This window comes from Sorex araneus, chromosome X (genome assembly GCF_027595985.1).
Source record: "Sorex araneus isolate mSorAra2 chromosome X, mSorAra2.pri, whole genome shotgun sequence".
NCBI lineage: Eukaryota > Metazoa > Chordata > Mammalia > Eulipotyphla > Soricidae > Sorex > Sorex araneus.
In genome coordinates, this window is record NC_073313.1 from 154933591 (window position 1) to 154956151 (window position 22561).

The 22561-nt window shown below is 45.3% G+C and overlaps 1 pseudogene and 1 gene segment (V, D, J or C); one reads left to right on the top strand and one right to left on the bottom strand.

Moving 5' to 3' along the window:
• The first annotated feature begins 11365 nt into the window (after positions 1–11365).
• LOC101558213 (acyl-coenzyme A thioesterase 13-like) lies at positions 11366–11787 on the top strand (annotated as a pseudogene).
• A 9500-nt stretch (positions 11788–21287) lies between these two features.
• LOC129399947 (immunoglobulin heavy variable 1-2-like) lies at positions 21288–21726 on the bottom strand. The segment is given in 2 exon segments: positions 21288–21604; positions 21681–21726. Coding segments are annotated over 2 exon segments (363 nt in total).
• Between the last annotated feature and the right edge of the window lie 835 nt (positions 21727–22561).

Sequence of the window (22561 nt, forward strand, 5' to 3'; positions counted from 1 at the left end):
CTACTTCTTGACTGCAACTATACCTTCCCCAGAGACTCAACCCTGAGTGAGGAGACAGCTGTGAGCTCCACAGCCCAGGATGAATTTGACCCCAGAGCCTGAGAGGGATTTGCATGAGGTGACCTCCTCTGTTATTAGTGGAGACCTCTGACCTCAGGTCCCCTTTGTCCCAATGGGACGCTGAACTCACACACCCTGTCTGGAGGAATGAGCACTGGTCAATGGGGCACTCTGAAACAGGTCATAGGAGAGTCCTGACTTACTGAACTTCGCAATCAGAGAAGATGAAAGAATCAATATTCCCTCAATATGACAGGTCTTTCATATATACATAAAATAGTTCAAATTTTCCCCTTTGTGTCTCTTGCAACTTGAAAATTAAATCCCGTTTCCTTTAAACATTGCTGTTCGCAAAGTTGTTCCTAACGCAGATGCAATGGGTTTTTGATATTCTCACATCAATCCCATCTCCTACTGACCTTCCTTCCTCATTGTCCCCATTTCCCCAACCAGTTTTGCAAGCTTGCCCTTTTATTATTATTATTATTATTATTATTATTATTATTATTATTTTGCTTTTTGTGTCACACCCAGCGATGCACAGGGGTTACTCCTGGCTCTGCACTCAGGAATTACCCCTGCCAGTGCTCAGGGGACCATATGAGATACTGGGAATTGAACCCGAGCCGGCGGCGTGCAAGGCAAACGCCCTACCCATAGTGCTATTGCTCCAGACACATGATTTGTTCTATGTTACTTGTTTCAATCAAGTGGCTAAAGAATTTATCAAAATTACTTCAGTAAAAGAACATCTGTGAAATTGCTTCATCTGATCTCAGGGTTGTGGAGTCCTTGAGAATTTACTAAGCTGTTGGTCTCTGGTTGAGCCTTCTATATATTCTTTTTATTTTTTGAGTTTAGTTGGCTTCTACATTACTTTCTCATCTAGTTTAGTGGCTCCAAGTGGAATTTCAGTTCTGAGGAATGAGGAGGTATTGTTTAGTCCAGAAACTTAAGGTCTGGGATGTAGGACTGGGATGAGTCTGAGGAAACTCTCAGTGCAGCCCTGGAGTTAGGCCTTGAGCAGTAGGTGTGGTGGGTCAGTGTGGGGTGAGTGCGGCTACTGGGCCTTCAGCAGGGCAGGGACCGGGCTTGTGCCTCTCTAGAGTTCCCCATAATGCTCAGACAGGGTCAGTGTGTCAGTGAATTCCAGCTGCTGGGCTGCCCCTCCTGGGAGACTCAGGTGGAATCTGAGGAGCAGGGCCGGTGGGTGAATGGGCAGGAGGCGGCTGTGGGGGTGGGCGCGGCTGCCCTAATATTCATATCTAAGACTTGATTAAAACTCTCCTCCTGTCTAAGATGCCAGGACAGACCCAAAGGACAGACGTGTTCCTCTCAGCCCCCGCTGCTTTCTAGGACAGAACTACGGCGGCTTCTGACTAGCCTTGAGACAAAGTGTATGGAGGGTTCAAACCCTGACTCTGGAATTGGTGATTTAGAGTTGGGGCCTGTCGGGCTTTGTCCTGGAGCAGACAGTCATTATAGACTATATTTAAACTAATACCAACTTGTATTTTATTATTTTATATTATTTTCTTTATTTTTTTAGTTGATTCACCGTGAGGTACAATAACAAAACTTTCATGTTTGAGCTTCGATCATCCAGTGATCAAACACCCATCCCTTCACCAGTGCATGTTTGCCACCACCAAAATCCCCAGTAACCCCCCTCCCATTCCACACCTCTCCCTCCCTGTGTGGCAGTCAATTTGCAGAATATTCTCTTTCTCTATTTTAGTCATCTTCGATATTTCAAGAAAAGTCCCACTACCACTCATACCTTCCGAAAAGGCATGCTAGGCAATGTGTTTTATATTGCTTGTTATGGATACAATATAATGTCATGTGGCCGCAAGAGCAGTCACGCTCTAGGAATTCTAAAATTTGAATTATTAGGTCTGAAGAGATCGCTGCAGCAAGTTGCTCAGGTTCGGAATTCGTTAGTGTGTCTCTGGATCGTGGCTGTGCTGCAGAGATGGCCCTGGACTTTGCAATAGACCATTTCTACTGGACTGCTGCAGACTGGGGAGGTGCCTTCCCTCCGCCTGCACTCTAGGAGCCCCGGCAGCCACCGTTTCCTGGACATCAGTGACAAGATCTGGATATGAGTGACAGTGGCAGCAAATGCCAGACTTCACAGGACAGGGGAAGAGTGGGCCCTTCTCTTTTGCTCCTGCCCCGATAGGACTCTGAGATGATGAGACATCCAGCCACCATCTACTTAAGCTCCCAACTTATGTTTTAAAATCTCTCTGCAGTCTCTAGTATTCTTTAATTTTCTTAATCACACAAACAAAGTCAGACATCAAAACTTCGACTGAAAATCGGTGTGTTTCTGTGCAGGTCTTTTCCTTCTGTCTATCATGTTACCCTGTATTATCCGTGCCTGAGTGTCCCGCTGTGCTCACCCTTGTCACATCCGTAATGCCACAGTCTGTAGCTGTTCCTCCATCAACTGCCTCTGACAAAGTGTCAAAGTCTTTGTGGTATCTGAGGTGTATAGAGGAAATATCAAAAAGGAATTCTCTGGCTTGTAGATGGCCCCTGACCTCACACCCTCCCAGAGTCAGAGAAAATCCTCCATGAGTGTGTCCAGTTTCCTCAGGACGGTACTGCATTCCTCTGAATGGCTGATCCTCAGCAGGACGCAGAAACTGTGAGCTAGGAAACAGGGGGTGAGACTCAGTGTGCACCCCTCCTCCTGTAGGGTCCCCAGTGGGAAGGGGGAAGTTCCCACAGCCCCGAGCTTTCCTATGAGGGTGAGAGGGATCAGTCACCCTCACAAAGCCCCAACCCTGGGATCCTGACCAGGTCATGAGCCCCTAAAGATTCTGCCTTTGTCACCCAAACAGGAAACATGCCCATATTCCAGGGGACCGGGGAGCATGGTCAGAGAATCACGAATCCAGATGGTCCCTGAGGAACTCTAGACAAGGAGCCCCTTAATATCCTTCTGCACCTGCAGCTGTGCTGACCCAGAATGCAGGATGGGGTTCAGACACAGGACCCTGCAGACCAGCCCTCTGTCTCTCTGCAGGAAGGTGTGTGTCTGGGATCCCACCCACTCTCCACCCTGGGTCTCATATACACATCTCTGTGTCCTTGTGACCGCTGGGCTCAGGGTACAGAGGACGATGCTCTTGTCTGTGTCTCTGGGATGGGTCACAGTGGAGGTTGTGAATAGTCTGAGCTTGAGCAAGACCAAAGGGACCGTCCACTCCAGCCCTTCCCTGGAGGTTGGGGAATCTGGCCATGCCACAAGCAGAGGGTTTGCTGGGAACCCTGAGGAAGGACAGGTGAGGGTGGTGATCCTCGTGGGCTTCTCTCCTCCTCATCCATCTCTTCCACAACCCTGGGTCAGATTCTGAAGATCCTCTGATCAGGAGGAACAGTGGACACCCCTTCAGACTGGCCCCCTTGTGAATACTTCCTGAAGCCCAAAGATGCTCACAGCTGTCGCTGTCATCGAGAGAAGCTACAGAAGAAATTCTATTTCTGTTGTGCTGAGCTTTGACTCTCAGAGACTATCCCTGAGGGGGGCCCTGCCCTGAGAGCAGAGAGGCTGCGTTTCCCAGGAGCCAGGAGTGAGGAGCAGTGGACACACTATGTGCAGGGAGGGCAGGAATCCATGGCTTGTCCCTCCCCCTCTGGGCTTTTCTGGGAGGAGGCACTGGGTGGATCCTGCTGGACGTGGATTCTGGGATTCCTCCCCATGGGTCTCTCCTCCAGAGCAGGAGAGGACATGAAAGAGCATCCGAGGACATGGGGCTGTGGCCGTCAGCACAGCAGGACTCGTGCTCTCTGGGGTGTTCTATGAGCATTCTGCAGACACGGGTGCGAGCTAACCCTGTAGCGGGGCAGCCTCTCCCTTTCCCCTCTGGGGTTTGAGTCCTAACCCCTCCTGTGCTCCTGCTCAGCTTCTCTCTCTCCCTTTCAGCTCTGGACACTCTGGACTAACCCTGGATCTACAGTTTCTCTTAGACCCAAGATCAGAGTCCTCCTCACTCAGCAAGGACTTGATGTCGCTGGACCCCACCGGTGATACACGTGAATTGGAAGGAGAGGAAGACACTCACCTTCTCCCACTTCGCCTCTGTTACCTGTGACCTGCTGGGAAGTCTAGGACTGGTAAAGTCTGTGATACCTCCTGCTTGGCACGAACCTGAGCCCCACCAGTCCCACCAGATGACCGTCAGGCCACACCTGAAGTCCGCTTGATCTGCCAGGCACGGGAGTTGCTCCCTGCTACCCGGTTTTTCGGGGAGTCACGGACTCAGGCTGGATCGAGGATTTGCTCTTTGCGGGAAAAGAGAGGCCAGTCTCAGGCCTTCCCCAGGGTTTTCGGGGTTCTTGTCTCGCTCATAGAAGAGAATTTCAGGAGTAGACAAGCCGTGAAGTAAAACAGATTTTAATTGCAGAGTTTTAAGGTGTGGAAGGAGAGTGAGTGCAGGAGAAAGAGTAACTCACTCAAGAGAGAATTCGGGCTTCTCCAAGGCATAGAGAACCCCTACACACACCCTAGCATCAGACGTGAAAGTATGAAATTACACATCTCAAGAGTGGAGATGCGGGCGACACGTATGCTCCGGTGACACATATGCATGCACTTCCTTTGTTCAAGGTGGCCTTTATAGGGTTTCTCCAGGTCAAAGTCTGTTGCTAAGGTGGTTACCAGGGGGGTTGGGATTGGTGATGGTCTTCTTTGGGCTGAATTACTAAAGTCGGAGTATTCGAGGAATTTTCTCCTTGGTGAGGGGTCAAACTTCCTCAGGGCCTGCTGAAGGTCTTATCAGGTATTGTTTCCTTCCCAAAATTTTGTTGACCTAAGTTTCAATGCTGAGGGTCTTTCCCTGTCTACCTGCCTACATAAGACTGACCATAGGGCAGGAGCCCAGTTGATAAACAGGAGCTCTCCCACTCTCAGTCATCTATGCTCAGTATTTGAGCTTTCATGCATGGAGAATTGACTTCCAGCTGTAGATGGTTTTACTATTCATGTGTCAGTTGTAAAATTCAAACAGCGTTTGCCATGAATATGTCCCTCAATTGTTCAGTTCTTCCCAGTGAAATCTTCTTACCATGTAATGGTCTGAATGTGTGGATGAGGTTTCTCTTCCAATTGTGATCCCTTCAGCCACTGTAATGAGCTGCACATTAGTCTAGGTCTCAAGTACCATGCTGCTAGCAAGAAAACTGTATGTTTCTCTATTTCTTTTGTTTTCACATTCAATAACCAGTAGGAAACTAATATTCATATTATAAGCCACAGTTCCATTAAAGTATTTTTTTGAAAACTACACTTTGTGTTTATCAGGAGGAAGAAGAGGCTGATTACAAATAATATAGCAGGTGTGGATGGTTCTTGACAATGTGTTGCTAGAAGACAGCACAGTAACTCTGTAAGTCACAGATGGACAGTAAGATAAATATAAGCATATGTATGTCAATTTTAAAAAGTTGAGAATAGAAAAACAAAACTTATTCCTATGAAAAGAATATCTGTTCGGAACACAGCATACAGCATACTTCATAAAATGTGAAGTAGCAGAGTGCTCAAAAAGGGCAGCGGAGCTCTGTCACTCCCGGTGCCTGCATTTGGTAGTTCACGCCACTTTCCCCACCATGGGGAGGCTGATGGAGATTGGCAGGGAAAGAAAGGAATGAGTGCCAGGCTGGTTCGTATCAATTGCAGTTTATTCCAATCCCCATCCCCCTTCCGCTTCTGTCTCTCTGCCCCTCAGACCTTACAGTCTTAGTTTATATAACAATCACATAGGACAGTAACATAAAGGTGGGTCGAACATTAACAAGTCAACAAAATGAGGTAAGACCACTCCTCAAGGACAAAATCTAATCTAAGGATATTACTCCAGATTACTAGGAAATCTGCTCAAGGGTGGGATCCAAACAAGGGTGTGTCGTTTTATTCTCTCCTCAGCTAGTAATCCACTTATTTCTAATATTTCTAGCAATGTCATTCTGTATGAGCACAGTAAGAGATATAAACTTAAAGTTTGGTTCTTCCTGAGGACATCTCATTATACATTCCAGAACACAGTCCTCAGGCCCGGTTAATCTTCCTAAGCCCAGCAGGGTCCTAAACTCGTCGTTACCTTTGGATCATGACATCATCTGCCCATGATCATGCCTTCAACTTATAGTTGAGTATTGTGGCACTTTGGCCTGGCCCATTTCAATACCAGGGTAGCTCACAGTTACCCAAGGTCCTTTCAGTCCCTCATCAGGACCCCGCGTTTGGGGAGCTAGGAATTAAGGGCAACTCAGTCAAGCAAGAAGATGCCCAGGAGTAAATATTATTCGGAGTCAACCAACTCCCAAGTTACAAGAGCATAATATTAACTGTCTTCCTGTATCCATACAGAAAGGACATTGATTGAAGATAAACTACGCAAAGGACACTAACTTACAATACAAGTTCAGAGTACTTATAACAATCTGATTTTACAAGATAACAGAATCTGATTAGGGAATAGGTGATTAACTGGTTGGGAAGGAGGTTACAGAGAAGAATTTACAGATAAAGGAATGGTAGTGACTCTGGAGCACTGTGATAGGAGTAACCAAGTAACCTAAGTTCTCTGTGGGAAGGCTGAAAGGACAAACCCTATGTTATACTAGAGTAATGTTTAAAAAAGTGGGATTAAAAATTTATACTAGAGGTTTAAATAGCATATTGAAGCATACAATTTAATTTTAAAATTTTCTTCATACATTTTGATTTGTCACTTGTATCACTTGTCATCCCATTGATCTTTGATTTGCTCGTGTGGGCACCAGTAACATCTCCATTTGTCCATGTCGTGTGCTAGTGTAGCCCAATGATATCTGCTCACTCCAGGAACAGGAAGAGCGTCAAACCGTTCATTCAGGGTTTTGACAAAGAAGTCTGAACATCTCATTGCTGGGTGGCCACGCAGTCTTTTGACGTCCCAGTCGTGGAATCCAGTCGGTAACAGCTCTAGTCCAGCAGTTGTCTCTGAATCACGTTACATGCATGGCCCATCTATTTTTTGATTTGAAAATAAAAAAACAAGCCCTTTAAAACCTCCCTAGCCCATCCTCTGTAGTCCTTGGAGAGGATTGTCCCTGATGGTGGCACAGACCCCTACAGCTCCCCTGTCAACCTCAGCAGGTTTGTGTCCGGGCTCGCAGGGACTTGACCTCACTGTGTCTCTTGCACTATAATACACAGCTGTGTCATGTCCTCAGTTACTCAGTTTCAGGTAAACTTGGTTCTTGGAGGTGTCCCTGGAGATGCTGAGGCAGGACTGAAAACTTAAGTTAAAGTATGTGTTTCCATCATACTGTATACAACCAATCCAATCCAGCACCTTTTCAGGGGCCTGGAGAACCCAGGTAACAATATGGTCAGTTAGAGAGAATCCAAAGACCAAGCAGGTGAGGGACAGCATCTGCGAGGGCGTCACCAGGCCTGGTCCCGACTCCTGCAGCTGTACCTGGGACAGGACACCTGGGGACAGACACCCACAGTGAGTCACGGGCTCAAGGGCCCCAGGCCCACCTTGGAGCCTCTGTCCAGGGAATACTCACATCTGGGAGCTGCCACCAGATAGAGGAGGAACCAACTCTGATGCACATTCCTGCCCACGAGGTCCATGATCTCAGACACCGTGTCAGGGGGAGAAGGAGCCCGAGTTGCGGTGAGTGTGAAAATGGTTTTAACCCTGGGTCCCGAGTGCAGATTTGCATGGGGGAGCCTCTGTAGAGAAAGGAGGGGACCCGGGGAGGCTGGTGTGTGGGCTCCTGGGGAGGAGGTGCTGACGGTGGCTCAGAGCACTCAGGCCTGTCCCTGGGGCCCTGTCAGAGCCGGGCCTCTTATTCCAGCACAGGAAACTTGCTGAGAAGCTCTCAGGAAACAGGCATTGCTAAGGGGGAAACAGCAGCTGTGGAGGAGAGTCCCTGTGTCTCAGGTCTTTGATGGCCAACTCAGCCTCCCCAGGGCCTCTACCCTTTAAACAGGCCCCTGCCTCTCCATTTCCTTGTATGTTCTCAAATATTCTCCCTCTAGGCTCAAAATTTGGGACAAATAGTCAATTTTATTTGTTCAGGCAATTCAGACAGAGCCTGGTCCAATCCATGGTCAATAATATTCACAGTAGTTTATTCACATACTCACCTTTGATGAAAATTCTTTCACTTGTAATCTTTTCACACTGAAATATGCAAGGTACTTATGGAGTGGATTTGTGCATCCTCCTTGGTGATGAGTCTGTGTTGGGACAAGGAAGAGCTTCTTCCTAGGTGACCTTCTGGTGTGCTTCGCCTGTTCAGGAGCACCTAAACTTGCTCTTTCCTGAAGGTCACTATGAGACTCACAACACTGTTCTGGAGGTCATTACTGAGGAATCTTAACCCTGTCAAGTTCTTGAAAGGGCTCTTGGTGCAGAAGATGGGGGAGAGGTGGGAGGGATCCTCAGCACACAAACTACTGGATGAGTATCCTGTGCTTGGTTCTCAGACGCCCATATTTGACAAGGGTCCCAGGTGAGCAGACAGGGTGTTCCCCTACCTACTCTGCACAAATGAATGGAAGAAAATATGTGTACTGGGTCCAAAAACTTTACGCCTGATACTATGGAGCACCAAAGGACTGAGATAGTTATTGGGTACCAAAAAAATACTCTCTAAAATTTGGTTTTGTCTTAACTTTAGTTTTCTGGATGAAATACTGTGACTTGCAACATTGTTCACGATTAAATTTCATGAATATATGTTCCAAGAACAATCTCTTCACTAATATCCACTTCTACCTACCAGGTCTTCAGACACCCTTAACCCTCCCTCTATGGCAGGAAAATATTTTCTTTTTAGGCATTTTTGGTTTAAGTCCTGATACTGATTTGGCATCACACATGACCCCCCTTTATTTAACTGATCACAGTGAGGAACCCAGTTAAAAAGTTGTTCATGATTGGGTTTTATTCATAATGCTCCAACAACCATACCTTCACCAGTGTGCATTTCCCACTACCAATGTCCCAATATTCCTACTTTCCCTACTCCCTTCACTCCCTGTCTGCCTATACGACAGTTAATTTCTCTCTCTCTCTCTGTCTTTATTTGGGCATTATAATTTGCAATACAGATACTAAAAGGTTATTGTGTATGTTGCTTTACTAATGTTCGACACTCATTGATTGTCCAGAGTGATTATTTCTATCATTTTCATACTGGGCCCATCTCTATCCTAATTGCCCTTTGCCCCTACATACTTGGGGCAAGCTTCCAATCATTGAACAATCTGTCTGGCCTCTATGTTTTCTGGCCTTGTATATTAGTCAATACTATCTTTTAATATCCCACAAATTAATGCAGTAATTCTATGTCTGTCTCTCTACAGCTAACACATTTATTTCAGTATGATACTCTCCAAGTCATCGATTTACAAGAAAATTCAATAACTTCATTTTCCTATCAGATGTGCAGTTTTCCCCTGTGTAGATGTATCCTAGTTTCTTTATCTAGTCGTCTGTTCCCAGGAACTTGGGTTGTTTTCATATTCTGATCATTGTGAATAGTGCTGCAATGAACATAATAGTGCAAATGGTATTTCTACTATGTGTTGTTGGGCTCCCAGAGTATACTCCAAGAAGTGGTATTGCTGGGTCAAATGGGAATTCAATTTCTAATCTTCAGAGGGATGTCCACATTGTTTTCAAATAGGCTGGGCTGGACCATTCAGCATTTCCAAAAACTATGAAGAATATTCCTCCCCCCCATCCAAGCCAGCAATGGTTCTTCCTGTTCTTTTTGATGTATACCAGTCTCTGTGCTGTGAGATGATATCTCCTTTCATTTGAATCTCCCTGATGATTACTGAGGTTGAGTAACTTTTTATGGCCTTTTTGGGCACTTGAATTTCTTTGAGGAAATTTATGTATATTTCTTCTTCACATTTTTGATGGAGTTGGAATTGTTTTCTTGTAAAGTTCTGCCAGTGTTTTATGCATCTTTGTTCTTATCAGATAGGCATTGGGTAAATAATTTTTCCCATTTCTTGGGATGTCTTTGTATCCCGTACACTACTTCTTTTGAGCTGCAGAAGCTTCTTAGTTTGATGTAGATCCATTTGTTTATCTTTGCTTACACATGCTTGGTCTGTGGTGTTGATTTTTGAAGATGCCTGTGGCTTTAATGTTATGGAAAGATTTGCCTATGTTTTCCTCCATGAATCTTATAGATTCAGGTTAAATGTTGAGATCTTTAATCCATTTTGATCTGACATTTATGCATGTTGTTAGACTTCTGAGTTCATTTTAATTACTTTTAATTACTACCACTGTTTAGTACAGTTTGAAGTTGGGGGTATGATATCTTGCATCTCTTTTAGTCTAGAAAATCTTTAGCTATTTGTGGGGATTTATTGCTCCATATGAGTTTCAAGAGTTTTTGATCTATTTTATACAAAATATCATGGGTATCCTTATAGTGACTGCATTGAATATAAATAATGCTTTGGGGAATACTGTCATTTACACATGTTAATCCTCCTCCCAATTCATGAGCAGGGGATGTGCTTCCATTTCCTAGGGTCTTATTTTGTTATTTGATGTTGAGTTTTATAGTTTCCTTTGTATAGATTGCTAACCTCTATAGTTAAGTTTATTTAGAGATATTTGATTTTGCTAGTCACTACTGTGAACAGGATTTTTAAAAAAATTCTCCTTCATTACTTATATATAGGAAATCCATGAACTTTTGTTTATTTATTTTACAACCTGCCACTTTACTGTACAAATAGTTTTTGAGGAGCAGTTTTATAGAGTCTTAAGTATATCTTAAGTATAATATGGTGTCATATGCAGATAATGAGAGCTTGACTTCTTACTTTCCTCGCTGGATTCACTGTTCGCTGCAACATGGATGGAATTGAACAATACCAGATTAAATGAAGTAATCCATCCTTCCAGGGAGAAGGATAAATTCAGACAAACACATTCATCTTGGTACTCAGAGAACTCAGTGTCAGGAAGGACAGGATCCAGTGATAATGGTCCATGCATCCTAACCACACTCTGGGGTTCCTGAGAGGAGTCGAGTGGGGGCTCAGATCACTGGGAAGAAGAGGCCGAGCACAGGGGCCACAGCAGAGTGTGAGGGTCTGTGGGGATTTTGTGCTGGAGAAGCACAGGGAGTGTGTGATCCACCAGAATCAATTCTCAGATTATTTCCTCAGTTAAAATAACAAAGATAGGTTCCCAAGAGGCGACCCTCAATCTAGGTGCCTTGTATACAGGGTCTGCAAGCTAGCGAAGGGGCCACAATGAGCACAGTGACGCAGAACCTGCTGGAGGTCATCAAGGCCCTGAAGGGGGCCCGCGGCTTTGACGGCCTTTTGGAAAAGGTGACTCTTGTCTCTGCTACTCCTGTGAAGGTGGTTTGTGAACTGAAATTAGAAGAGGAGCATGCCAATGAAATGGGGACTCTCCATGGTGGTTTGCCGGCCACCTTAGTGGACAACATATCAACTCTGGCTCTGCTCTGCACAGACCGGGGATTGCCTGGAGTGTGTGGATATGAACATAACGCACATGCCTCCTGCAAAAAATTGGTGAAGGTGTAGTGATTATAGCACATGTTCTGAAGCAAGGACGAACACTTGCATTTGCCTCTGTGGATCTGACCAACAAGGCCAATGGGAAATGGGCCACACAAGGAAGACACACAAAGCACCTGGGAAACTGAGACAAACACCTCCAGTATCCAGTGGCCTACAGAAATCCACTGATGAATGCCAAATTATGCACTTGACTCGAACAGATGTCATTTTTCAAAATAAATCAGAAGTACCAGAAAAAAAAATAACAAAGATAAAAGGGGGAAATCCTCATTTGTTTAAAGGTATTTTTTTGAGAAAGAAAATCAAACATACTTTACACATAAACGAAAGAGTCTCCAGTAGACTGAGAGAATAAACAATTTTGAACTAGAAGATAAAGTAATAACTAAAATTTATATACGTGTATAATGAAATTTTCTTTATATATTCCAAAAAGAGAGGAGTAAGTGAGCCCTTCCAGCCCCTCTCCACCTGCTCTGGAGTGCCTGTAGCAGAGCGCACCCTGGTGGTCACACGCACCCCTGCGACTCCCTGTTTCCCTCAGCAGGTTTGTGTCTGGGCTCACAGGGACTTGCCCTCGCTGTGTCTCCTGCACAATAATACACGGCTGTGTCCTCTGTTACTGAGTTTCTCAGTTTTAGGTAAACTTGGTTCTTGGAGGTGTCCCTGGAGACGCTGAGTCGGGACTGAAGACTTGGGTTTTAGTGTGTATTTCCATTATATGCTATACTACCAATCCAATCCAGCCCCTTTCCAGGGGTCTGGCGGACCCAGTGCACAGCATAGTCGGTCAGAGAGAATCCAGAGCCTGAGCAGGTAAGGGACAGCGTCTGCGAGGGTGTCACCGACTTGATCCCGACTCCTGCAGCTGTATCTGGGACAGGATACGTGGGAACAGAGACCCACAGTGAGTCACAGGCTCAGAGGCTCCATGCCCACCCTGGAGAATCTGTCCAGGGGACACTGACATCCAGGAGCTGCCACCAAAAGGAGGAGGAACCAGCGCTGATGCATGTTCCTGCCCACGAGGTCCATGATCTCAGATGCCGAGTTGGGGTGAGTGTTAAGGTGGTTTTAACCCTGGGTCCGGAGTGCAGATTTGCATGGGGGAGCCTCTGTAGAGAAAGGAGGGGACCCAGAGGAGGCTGGTGTGTGGGATCCCTGGGAGGAGGTGCTGACTGTGCTCAGAGCACTCAGGCCTGTCCCTGGGGCCCTGTCAGAGCCGGGCCTCTTCCTCCAACACAGGAAATGTGCTGTGGAACTCTCAGGAAACAGAAATTACTGAGGGGGAAACAGCAGCTGGGGTGGAGAGTCCCTGTGTCTCAAGTACCTGATGACCAAACCCTGCACCCCAGGGCCTCTACCCCATAGACAGGCCCCTGCTCCTCCATGTCGCTGTGTGGTGGCTCCTGTTCTCCAACTGTGTGTGAAAATCCTGGGCACAAACACAGTGTGCCATTGTCCCAGTGAATTCTCAGTTGACTGGATCCAATCCAAGTCAATCACATAGGTTCGGGCTTGCAGGGTAACAGGCACTTGGTGACCACGGTGTCCAGTAACTCTGTATACTGATCCCATAAACTTTGTCACTTTTTAAACTCTATCACCTGTGTTATATCTAACTTAAAATTTTGTTAGAAATGCCATAAAGTCTGCACATAGATCCCGTTCACAGCACTGGCACTGTACAACCACTGGCACAGAACAGTGTACTGATCACTCACTCCAGGTGCTTTCTGGTGTCCCTGTAATTCCTCATTCCCACCCAATCCAGCCTCCCACATGCTGCCACATCATGCATGTAAATTGGATCGTAAGAGAGACCCTGATTCATTGCTTAGGAGGGATCCACTGTACCAACATAGTGAGCTTGTTTCTCCACACACTGATGTGCATCTGGAATTGGCTCAGTGCCTTCCTAGTCATAAAGACACTCAGCCTCACTCTGTAGATTTGAGAAGAGAAGACATGTGGATACAGTGCAAAAAAAAAAAAAAAACAGAACAGAATAGAGTTAGGAAACAGAGAAGGAAGCAGTATCTCTCACTTTTCAGAGAACTGAAATCATGGTGCCAAACTCAAAGTAGACATGTGAAAGCTCAGATGCTGTTTTAATGTACCACTATAAAGTCAAAGACTTTGGTGTCTTTGTCCTCTGTCCCTCAGGGTCAGTCTCAAAAGAAACAGACTGTGGCATGTCCTGGTTGCAAGCTAGCCTCAACAGCCTTGACCAAGAAAATAGCCTGGAAAGATTTTTTTCCCCTCTGGCATCTTCATTTTTATTCTTCCAAATTTTAAGGAATATATATCATTCCACTTTTTTTATTTTTTTATTTTATTTTAAATTTATTTATTTTTAATTAATGAATCACCATGAGGGTACAGTTGCGGATTTATACACATCTGTGCTTATGCTTCCCCCATACAAAGTTCGGGAACCCATCCCTTCACCAGTGCCTATACTCCACCACCAGTAAACCCAGCATCCCTCCCATCCTCCCCAATCCCATCTCCCCCCACCCCACCCTGTCACTGTGGCAGGGCATTCCCTTCTGTTCTCTCCCTCTAATTAGCTGTTGTGGTTTGCAATAAAGGTGTTGAGTGGCCACTGTGCTCAGTCTCTAGCCCTCATTCAGCCCGCAACTCCCTTCTCCCACATGGCCTTCGACTACATTATAGTTGGTGATCCCGTCTCTGAGTTGCCCTTTCCCCAGAATGTGAGGCCAGCCTCCTAGCCATGGAGTCAACCTCCTGGTAGTTGTTTCTACAATTCTTGGGTGTTAGTCTCCCACTCTGTTATTCTATATGTCATAGATGAGTGCAATCTTTCTATGTCTGTCTCTCTCTCTCTGACTCATTTCACTTAGCATGAAACTTTTCATGCCGATCCACTTAAATAAAAAATTTGTGACCTCCTTTTTTCTAACAGCTGCATAGTATTCCATTGTATAAATGTACCAAAGTTTCCTCAACCAGTCATCCGTTCTAGGGCATTCGGGTTTTTTCCAGATTCTGGCTATTGTAAACAGTGCTGCGATGAACATACATGTGCAGATGCCATTTCGATTATACTTTTTTGCCTCTCTGGGATATATTCCCAGCAGTGGTATTGCTGGGTCAAATGGGAGCTCAATTTCTAATTTTTTGAGAATAGTCCATATTGTTTTCCAGAAGGGCTGAACCAGTCGGCATTCCCACCAGCAGTGTAGAAGGGTCCCTTTCTCCCCACATCCTCTCCAACAGCGGTTGCTTTTGTTCTTTTGGATGTGCGCTAGTCTCTGTGGTGTGAGGTGGTATCTTGTGGTTGTTTTGATCTGCATCTCTCTGATGATTAGTGATGTAGAGCACTTTTTCATGTGCCTTTTGGCCATTAGTATTTCTTCTTTGGTAAAGTTTCTGTTCATTTCTTCGCCCCATTTTTTGATGGGGTTGGATGTTTTCTTCTTGTAGACCTCAACCAGTGCTTTATATACCATTGATATCAACCCCTTATCTGATGGGTATTGTGTAAATATCCTTTCCCATTCTGTGGATAGTCTTTGTATTCTGGTCACTGTATCTTTTGCGGTGCAGAAGCTTTTTAGTTTAATGTAGTCCCATTTGTTGATCTCTGTTTTTACTAGATTGCTTAGTTCTGTGTCACCTTTGAAGATAACTTTATCTTCAATATCGTGGAGGGTTTTGCCGACCTTGTCTTCAATGTACCTTATGGTTTGTGGTCTAATGTTGAGGTCTTTAATCCATTTTGATCTGACTTTTGTGCATGGTGTCAGGTCAAGATCTAAGCCCATTTTTTTGCATGTGGTTGTCCAGTTGTGCCAGCACCATTTGTTAAAGAGGCTTTCCTTGCTCCACTTCACATCTCTTGCTCCCTTATCAAAGATTAGATGATCATACATTTGGGGTTGTGTGTAAGAGTATTCCACCCTGTTCCATTGGTCTACGGCTCTGCCTTTGTTCCAGTACCATGCTGTTTTAATTGTTACTGCTTTGTAGTAAAGATTGAGGTTGGGGAGGGTGATGCCTCCCATCGTCTTTTTCCCAAGAATTGTTTTAGCCAGCCTGGAAAGATTTTTAATTGATTTTTAAAAACTATGCACCATACTTGGTGATGCTCAGGGCTTATTCCTGATGCTGTGCTCAGAGAATCACTCTTGTGGGGCTCAGGTTTTTCTGTGTGGGGTGGGGTTGGCTTGAAAGAAATCATCTCTAGCTTGATCAGGGCAAATGCAAAGCAAGGCCCTGCCCACTATATCGTCTATCTGGCCCCAGTTTGGAATATAAGGTGAGGGCTGCTGCTGTGTGCCTGTGCATTTGGTGGCCTGGCCAAGATCCACCTCCCCACCTCCTCAGGCCTCCCCACATAGGGGTGGGGGGAGGCACAGCCTGATGGTGAAAATGGCCCCTTTAATGCAGAGCTGCTAGCATAGTTATAGAACATCTGAAGGGGGGTTAAGGTAAGGACAGGTGTGATTGGTCATTTACATAGATAAACATTTGACAGAGGAAATTCTCTTGGGGGATTAATTCAAGGAGACACTCTGTTTCCCTGGGACATTTACATTTATTTTTTTAACCTTTATTTATTTTTTTATTGAATCACCATGTGTAAAGTTACAAAGCTTTAAGGCTTAAGTCTCAATTACACAATGTTCGAACACTCATCCCTTCACCCGTGCACATATTCCACCACCTTATCTTTCTAGTTGTATAAGTTATCAATATTTGCAGCTGTTTGGATAAACACAGTAAGAGATAAATCCCAACATTTAGTTCTCTAGGCCCTGACAGTAAGCAAGTCTTTTACATAAATCTCAGACTAATTCCTCAGCCCAGTTTAGCTTGTCCTTCACAATGGTGGTCCTGTCTCTTAAGTTGTATCAACTTGCATCAAGACCATGCATTTATGCTTTCTAGAATGTTATGTTTTGTAAAAAACTAATGCACGCCGTCAGGCGCGTGCACTCACGGGCTCTCTGGGTGGCTCTGTCTCACAGCCCGAGTTCAGTGTCCCTGAACCGCTGTGTGTACTGTTGGTCAAGGGCAGGCTACGGAAGGAAGAAGGCCAAACTGGTTGCTCGATCAGTTTATTTCATTCTCTCTCTCTGCTTCTCTCCTGGCTCTGGATCTCTCTCTGGATCTGTGGATCTGGCCCCCAACCCACTCTTACAGCCTAGTTAAATCTCCCAAGCATGAGGGGGTTGGGGTGTACACATAGGTGTGGCCACCATCAATAGGGTTGAGGTTCCTTTCCCTCAGAGGATGCTTCTCCTAGGACTTTCAGCAGGAGGATCCACCCAAGGGTGGAGTCCCATGAATGTGTTTCTCCTCTCCTCTGCCAGCAAACATATAAGAATTCATAATATTAATCATTTTGTATGGACACAATAAGAAATGCATTAAAGCTTATAGAATTGCTCTCCTGGGACCATCTCAATCTCAGACTACAGTGCTCAGGCCAGAACAGTCTTTCCTATCCCTAGCAGGGTCCTAGTCTCATCATTACTTTTGGATCATGACAGCATTTGTCTATGATCAAGCTCTTAACTTATAGTAAAGAATTAGGCGCTTTGGCCAGGCCCATCTCGATGCCAGGGTAGCACATAACTCACCTCTTGCCCTGGATCCATCCAGTCCCTCGTCGGGACCCTGCTTTTGGGGTGCTAGGAACTGAGGGCAACTGAGGCTTAAGTGGAGAAAGCAGATGCCCGAGAGGGAATAATATTCGAAGCCAATTAATCCCCAGGTTACAAAAACATAATATTGTTTTCTTGTGTCTCTACAAAAAAAGACATTGCTTTAAAATAAATTATTCAAAAGGCATAAAGAGGGGAGAAAGGCAATGTTATAATATTCAGTGTCATAGGAAGTGACCTTACAAATTAGCAGAGTCAGATTAAGGGAAAGCCTCAGATTAACTGTTTTGGGGAAGAGAGCATAGAGAAGTAATTATAGCTAAACAAAGGGATGGGAGAGATTCAGGAACACCTTGATGGGTGAGACTGGGGTAAGCCTAAACTCCAGGAAAAACCGGGACAAGCTACTTATGGCAAGGGGGGAGAGGACAAAGTAATGTCATCCTACACTGTTTTGATGCCAGAGTAGTTTTGCCACTTGCCCTGGGTCCATCCCAGTCCCAAGGTGGGATCTCCTTTTGGTGTTAGGAAATACAGCACCTAAAGCCTGAGTCAAGTAATTGTGCCCAGAAATAGATAGATTTCAGATTCAATCAACTCCAAAATATTAGGAGCATAGCATTAACGGTCTTTTTGCATTTAACCAAAGAACATTGCTCTATAGAAAAATATAAAAAGGCTATAGGGGAAATAGGAAAGCAGGTCCGAATACACAGCAGTTCAACTAGAAAGCAGTACAAACATAGTGTTCAGAATTACCAGAAAGCTTTGCCTCATAAGTAATCAAAAGTAACTTGGGGAACTGAGACAATGAGAGGTAAAATACAAAGGAAAGTTTGAAGATAAACTTTAACTAAATTAGAAATACTAGCAAGCTTCTCAAGGAGGAGGAAAGGGGCAATTCACAGATGAAGCCTAAAACACTTTGGGTTAATATCCAACAAACACTTAGGAGAGTTCCATCCCTTAAGAGCAGGACTGGGATATTCACACAGCTGTGGCCTTAAGGTGATCACACAACCAGCAATCACATTTAAAGCATGACAGAGGGATGGCAATTTCCTACTCTATTCTTGCCTAGAGCACAGCCCTGAGGGTTTTCAAATCTTGCCTGGTGTAGAATTCCCTTAGGTAGTCCCAGGATACTCAGGGGACCACACCTTTAGGCTCATTATTAAGGGACAGTGTCCCACTGGATGTCTGGAGGTGTTGAAGTTCTCCCTGGCACAAACCCTTGGCCACTAGAGGACATTGGATCTGTAGAGAGTTCCCCAAGCCCCAACTTGTGACATTTCTAAGAATAATGTAGATTAAGTGGCCTTGATTTGCTGGTGCCCAGTGGCTCAAGACTTGGGAAACAGACAACTTTGACATCAGCAAAACTTCAACCTTGCCTCTACCTTAAAGCATCAAGGCCAGTGCTCCAGCGGCTTCTTCATTCTCTCTGCCACCTGCTCCTTTGTGCACACAGGCATTATCCTCAGTCTCTATGGACCATTGCCCTCGTAATAAACTCTGTCACATGACTAAGAGTCTAGGGCACATCTGAGTGAGTATGTCTTGGTCACACTGCACTCATAAATCTTTGATTATCTACTGTCCAAGACAGAGGAACCATCTCCTTGTTCCCAGAGTCCTTGTGGTTACGAGATCACTACATGCAGGGAGATGAGCGTCCAACAATTTGATCAATGTTCTCTGCAAGGGGGATGATTCCCCGGTCCCACGGAGGTGCTCCTCACTTCATGCTGAAACCTCATCAGGGAGGATAGGGCATGGATCGAACTATCTGGGATTTTTAGCTCAACACCTTTGAGAGAAGAGGTTTTTCTTGAGAACTAGAAAGGGCAGAAAACATGGTCAGCCAAAACATTCCCTCTCTTCCTGTCATTTCAAAGGTAAGATGAGGATTCAATTTTGGAGTTCAGGGAATAGGATGCTGTGAAGATTCAGAGATTGAAGTCAGGGTTAAAGCCACTTGCCCCAAAACACTCAACTGTGTGGATCAGTTCTCCTATTGCGCTGCTCTTAGCCCTTGTTGCTACCACAATGTGTATCCTTTAAGCCCCATTTTATGAGACAGATCATCTGTATCTCTCCATTTCCTGCTCACTGATTCACTCAGCATGATATCCTCTAGTTTTTTTCTGTATTGCAGGAATTTGAGTAATTTTCAACTTAGTTAACATAGTAAGGCCCACAGAGGGTAGACAGGATTAGGACTCTTTCCAGTGCTCCTGATGTATATGAAATTTATGAGTAAAATATCTTCAGGGCAATGCCCCAGACTTTCTGGATTCAGTTAGAAGTGTGTAGCACTATGAGGGCGGTTGGTGATTTGAGAACGTGGCATTCCCAGTGTCACTTGGAGTTGTAACTACACACAGAGGACAGTGGGGAGATGAGAACAGTCTGACACTCTAGAACTGTAGGTAGCAGTTCAGTCACCAAGGAGCCCTATCTAGGTGCCTGCTCTGTGCAGAGGCAGGAAGGAAGCATTGAGAACCATCCTCAAGGTTTGATTTCTGGACTGCCCTGTCCCAGGAATTTGTCTTCGCCTTTCTACTCTACCACATTGATAATCCAGGCTGGCCTTCTGGTCAGGCCCCTGCTTCTGTGCTCTGCATTGACCTCAATTGGAACTTTTGCCTACAAGTGCCTATTGTGACTTCGAGAATTGAAGGGTCATTTTGATTTATATATTGTCAATTTTCATCTAGGGGAGGGAAAAAATACTCTTATACCAGATATGAGCATTTTTCCTGTCATTGGGAAGGGTTTTGCTAACTTTTTGTAAATTGAAAATTTTGATAAATTTGGTAACAGTTTTCAAAGTGTTGGTATGAGTCTTGGTTTCAGCCTAAGAAGTAAAACTCATAGTCCAACTACGGAAGCACAAATATTCCCAGTAATACTGTGATCTGCGTGACTTTTAGCCCATCATTTAGTCATGCTGTCTGTGGCTTCCCAGTGGACACTAATAAGAGACATATATTTATATGTATAGATACTCATATACATAGAAGTATATATTACATTTTTCCACTCATCTAGTCTAAACATTTGTGCATGGACATATGTCTTCGATACCAATTGAGATAAAATCATAAATTGTGATCATTTATTCCCAGATTGTAAGGCACGCAGTAAAATTACATACTGAATGCCATATATTTCCCAGGAATATTCTCAATTGGTCAAATCAGACCGAGGTAAACTCAGCTGGGATTCATGACCCTGGGGTGGAGGGAGCAGCTCCTGAGGCCTCGCTCTAGATCCTGTCTGCTGTTCCATGCTACTGCCATTCCTTCTGGGCACACCCCAGACCATTCCTCTATGCTAGGGTAACGACCTTCCCCTGAGCTGGGCTGAGATTCCCCAACACCAGGACTTCACAGGCCCTGGCCCTGAACATTTCTTACCACCTCGTTATAGGAAAAGGTGACAACAGTCCCTTTCATAGAGGGTCATGTCCTCCACTCTCCCTTGTCCAGTGGCAGGATTCTACCGAAGCCATATAGAGATACAAAGATGTACAAAGGGGCAGGTCTCCTCAGAAACTCCAGAAGGGGGTCTGGCCAACACCAGGATTTCATCTTAGAGAAAAGGATTTTTTGCAGAGACAGAATTTCAAAGAAAATGTGGAACATTCGAGTCTGCCATGGGTAGACCTAGAGTTCAGGAAGCAGCAATAACACCAGCACAAACTTCCATGTGGTTCTGGGGCTCTCCACACAAAATCCTAGAAGGAAATACGAATAATACCAGGTGTTCTCGAGAGAAGCCATATTCCTCTTGGTGGTTTCCTAAAGACAAAGAGACATCCTGAGCCTTTCTCTCATTTCCAGAGCCTGACCCTGAGAGCCCCAATCTTTGTCTAAGACCCTGACTCTCTGAGGAGGAAGTCAGGAGGATCAGCATCCCTGTCATCTCCTCACCCAGCACAGCTGCCTCCCCATCAGTTTTCTGACACACTCAGGATGTGGTTGTCACACTGTGTTTCTCGCACAGTAATACATGGCCGTGTCCTCAGTGCTCAGCCTGCTCAGTTCCATGTAGGCTGTGTCCTTGGACTTGTCTGCAGTGAGTGTGAGTCTGCCCTGGAACTTCTGTGCGTAGTTTGTACCACTACTACCAGGGTATATCCTTCCCATCCACTCGAGCCCGTGTCCCAGGACCTGCCGCACCCAGTATATATAATAGCTGGTGAAGGTGTATCCAGACGCCTTGCAGGAGATCTTCACTGATGTCCCAGGTTTTCCCACCTCAGCCCCTGACTGCACCAGCTGTACCTGGGAGTTCACACCTGTGGACAGCAGACAGGAGTGGGTGAACTCCACTTGACTGCCCCGTTCCTCATCCCAAGGCATCGGGACACTTACCTGCAGCCACTGCCACCAGGAAGAGAATTCTCCAGGTCCAGTCCATGGTGGGGACTGTGCACTGAGGGGATTCTGAAGGTGTGGGTGTGCCTGCTGTGTGATGTTTTCAGGACACAGACACATCTGTATTTAACTCAGTGTCCCTCATATAATTTGCGTATTCATGAGGATGTAGAATTCATAACTGAAGGCCTGGTCCAACCTGAGAAGTGGCTGGTGGAAGCCACCTGGTCTATCTTCAAGGGTAGTGAAGAGGTCCGAGTTATGATCCTTGTTTGAGGAGATGAGACCCTGCCCTGTCTCAGGAATCTGTGCATACAGAGCTCCCCCTCTGGAGGGCCAAGCCCTTTCAGGACCTTCCCCTCAGGGCCTCCCACATCTGTCTGGCCTGGACACATCTGAACACACCTGACCTCTGAGGTTATTTCTGGGATCCTGTAACTCCCCAAGGGATACTACAATGAGACTCAAAACCATCTAGTGCCCCAGCTGTTTCCAGTGGAGATTTTAAGAAGTCCAGAAACACCACCTGCATACAGGTTTTACTGCCTTATCAATATGATAAATGTTCTTTCCAAATGATAATTACGCACGTATTAACCTTCTGTGTTAGACTGATTTTAATTTTGGTTTTCTTGAGAAAGAAACGTTCAGTTTTATTGGAGAAGAAAATCCATTCTGAGGAGATTTCTGCATCTCTGCACCCATCTCTCCCATCTCTGCACCCTTCTAGCTTTCAACTTGATGCTTTGGGATTTGGCACTTCCTGCAGCCCTGTCCCCATCCTGCAGGGTGAACCTCTGGGCTCTCAGGGGCTTTAACCTCTTGGTGTCTCTAGCACAGGATTAAATCCTGGCACTTCACTTCAGAAGCCTTGTTCA